Here is a 1,527-nt window from a genome sequence, read left to right as displayed (position 1 = left end):
TATATGTATATATATATGTGTGTGTGTGTGTGTGTGTGTGTGTGTGTGTGTGTGTGTTTGCGTGTCTGTGTTTGTCCCCCCAACATCGCTTGACAACCGATGCTGGTGTGTTTACGTCTCCGTAGCTTAGCGGTTCGGCAAAAGAGACCGATAGAATAAGTACTAGGCTTACAAAGAATAAGTCATGGGGTCGATTTGCTCGACTAAAGGCGGTGCTCCAGCATGGTCGCAGTCAAATAACTGAAACTAGTAAAAGAGTAAAAGAGTATAAATGCAAAGCAACACCACGGAGGAATCGGCGTAAGCTTAGATAATAAACCGCGATGGGTGAACGGCGAAACGGCGAAACGGCGAGGGGTTATGCACATACATCGTCGACGTCGACGTCGTCGGCGGCGTTCTATCATGCGGCCGATAATCTATTTGGTTTCTTCTTGGCCACTTCTCCTCCTCTTTCCATGTTTATACCTCCAAAATGATCTGTCACAGTGGAGATGGAATGATGCCAGCCGGGTTTGTCCTGAGCTTCAATATCTCAGGCTTTGGGATCGTTTCCAGTCAGTTTTAGGCTTTGCTTCGGGTGATCCTCGTATCGATGGAGGGGACGGCCACGGAGGCTTCTTCCAGTGGAAAGTTCACCATATAAAATTTGACGCGGAAGCTTGGTTTCTTTCATTCTTGCTACGTGGCCCATCCATCTCCGACGATGTTTCAGGATGGTAGCCTCGATGCTGCTGCTTTTCGTTCTCTCCAAAACGGAGACATCGGTCACATTGTCGTTCCATTTAATATTCATAGTAGAGCAGAGCTTCTGTTGGTGAAATCGTTCTAGTCTTTTGACGTCACTTCAATAAAGAGTCTAAGTTTCACAATCGTAGAGGAGATTGCGACTGCTTGATAGACACGCAATTTTGTTTTGGGGTTCAGATCTTTGTTCTTAAAGACCCCTTTCGCGAATCTATCAGACGCAATGTTAGCCGCTCTCAGTCGGTTCTCCACGTCCTCTTCTGATGTGCACTTATTTGAAGGCAAACTTCCTAAGTATGAGAAGTGGTTAGCTTTCTCCAGTGGCGTCTCCAAGATGGTAATGTCGAAGTCTGGAGTTACCTGACTTAGAACGGGTTGTGCCAGGATTTTTGTCTTTTTGATGTTGACTTTCAGGCCAAACCGAGTGTAAGCATTGGTGAAGGTATTTATCGATTGTTGAAGCTGTTGACTGGAGTGGCAGACCGCCGCGTTGTCATCAACATACTGAACTTCGGTGAACTTTTGCTTCGTGACTTCAATCTGGCAAGGTTGAAACATCCCCCGCCGTCATATCGGTACCTAATGTTGACTCCTGGATTGTCTGGAGTCAGTTCATGAAGCATTGCTGCAAGATGCAGGGAGAAGAGCGTCGGGTCCAAAACGCATCCTTGTTTTAACCATCCAATGATGGGGAAGTCTTCAGACAGTTGATTTTGATGAAAGACGGTTCCAGTCATACCCTCATGTAATCCCTGTACTAGGGAAATGAACTGATCGGGG

At 46.4% G+C, this 1,527-nt stretch overlaps 1 protein-coding gene across 1 annotated transcript; it reads right to left on the bottom strand.

Annotated features, from left to right (window-relative positions):
* Nucleotides 1–828: 828 nt before the first annotated feature.
* LOC149134480 (uncharacterized) lies at nucleotides 829–1,305 on the bottom strand. Its single transcript, XM_089355929.1, has one exon. The coding sequence runs from the start codon at nucleotides 1,303–1,305 to the stop codon at nucleotides 829–831; it is 477 nt and encodes a 158-aa protein (XP_089212055.1).
* Between the last annotated feature and the right edge of the window lie 222 nt (nucleotides 1,306–1,527).

Source organism: Octopus bimaculoides, chromosome 8, assembly GCF_046866305.1.
Source record: "Octopus bimaculoides isolate indiv1 chromosome 8, ASM4686630v1, whole genome shotgun sequence".
Lineage (NCBI taxonomy): Eukaryota > Metazoa > Mollusca > Cephalopoda > Octopoda > Octopodidae > Octopus > Octopus bimaculoides.
This window is presented reverse-complemented; position numbering and strand designations above follow the sequence as displayed.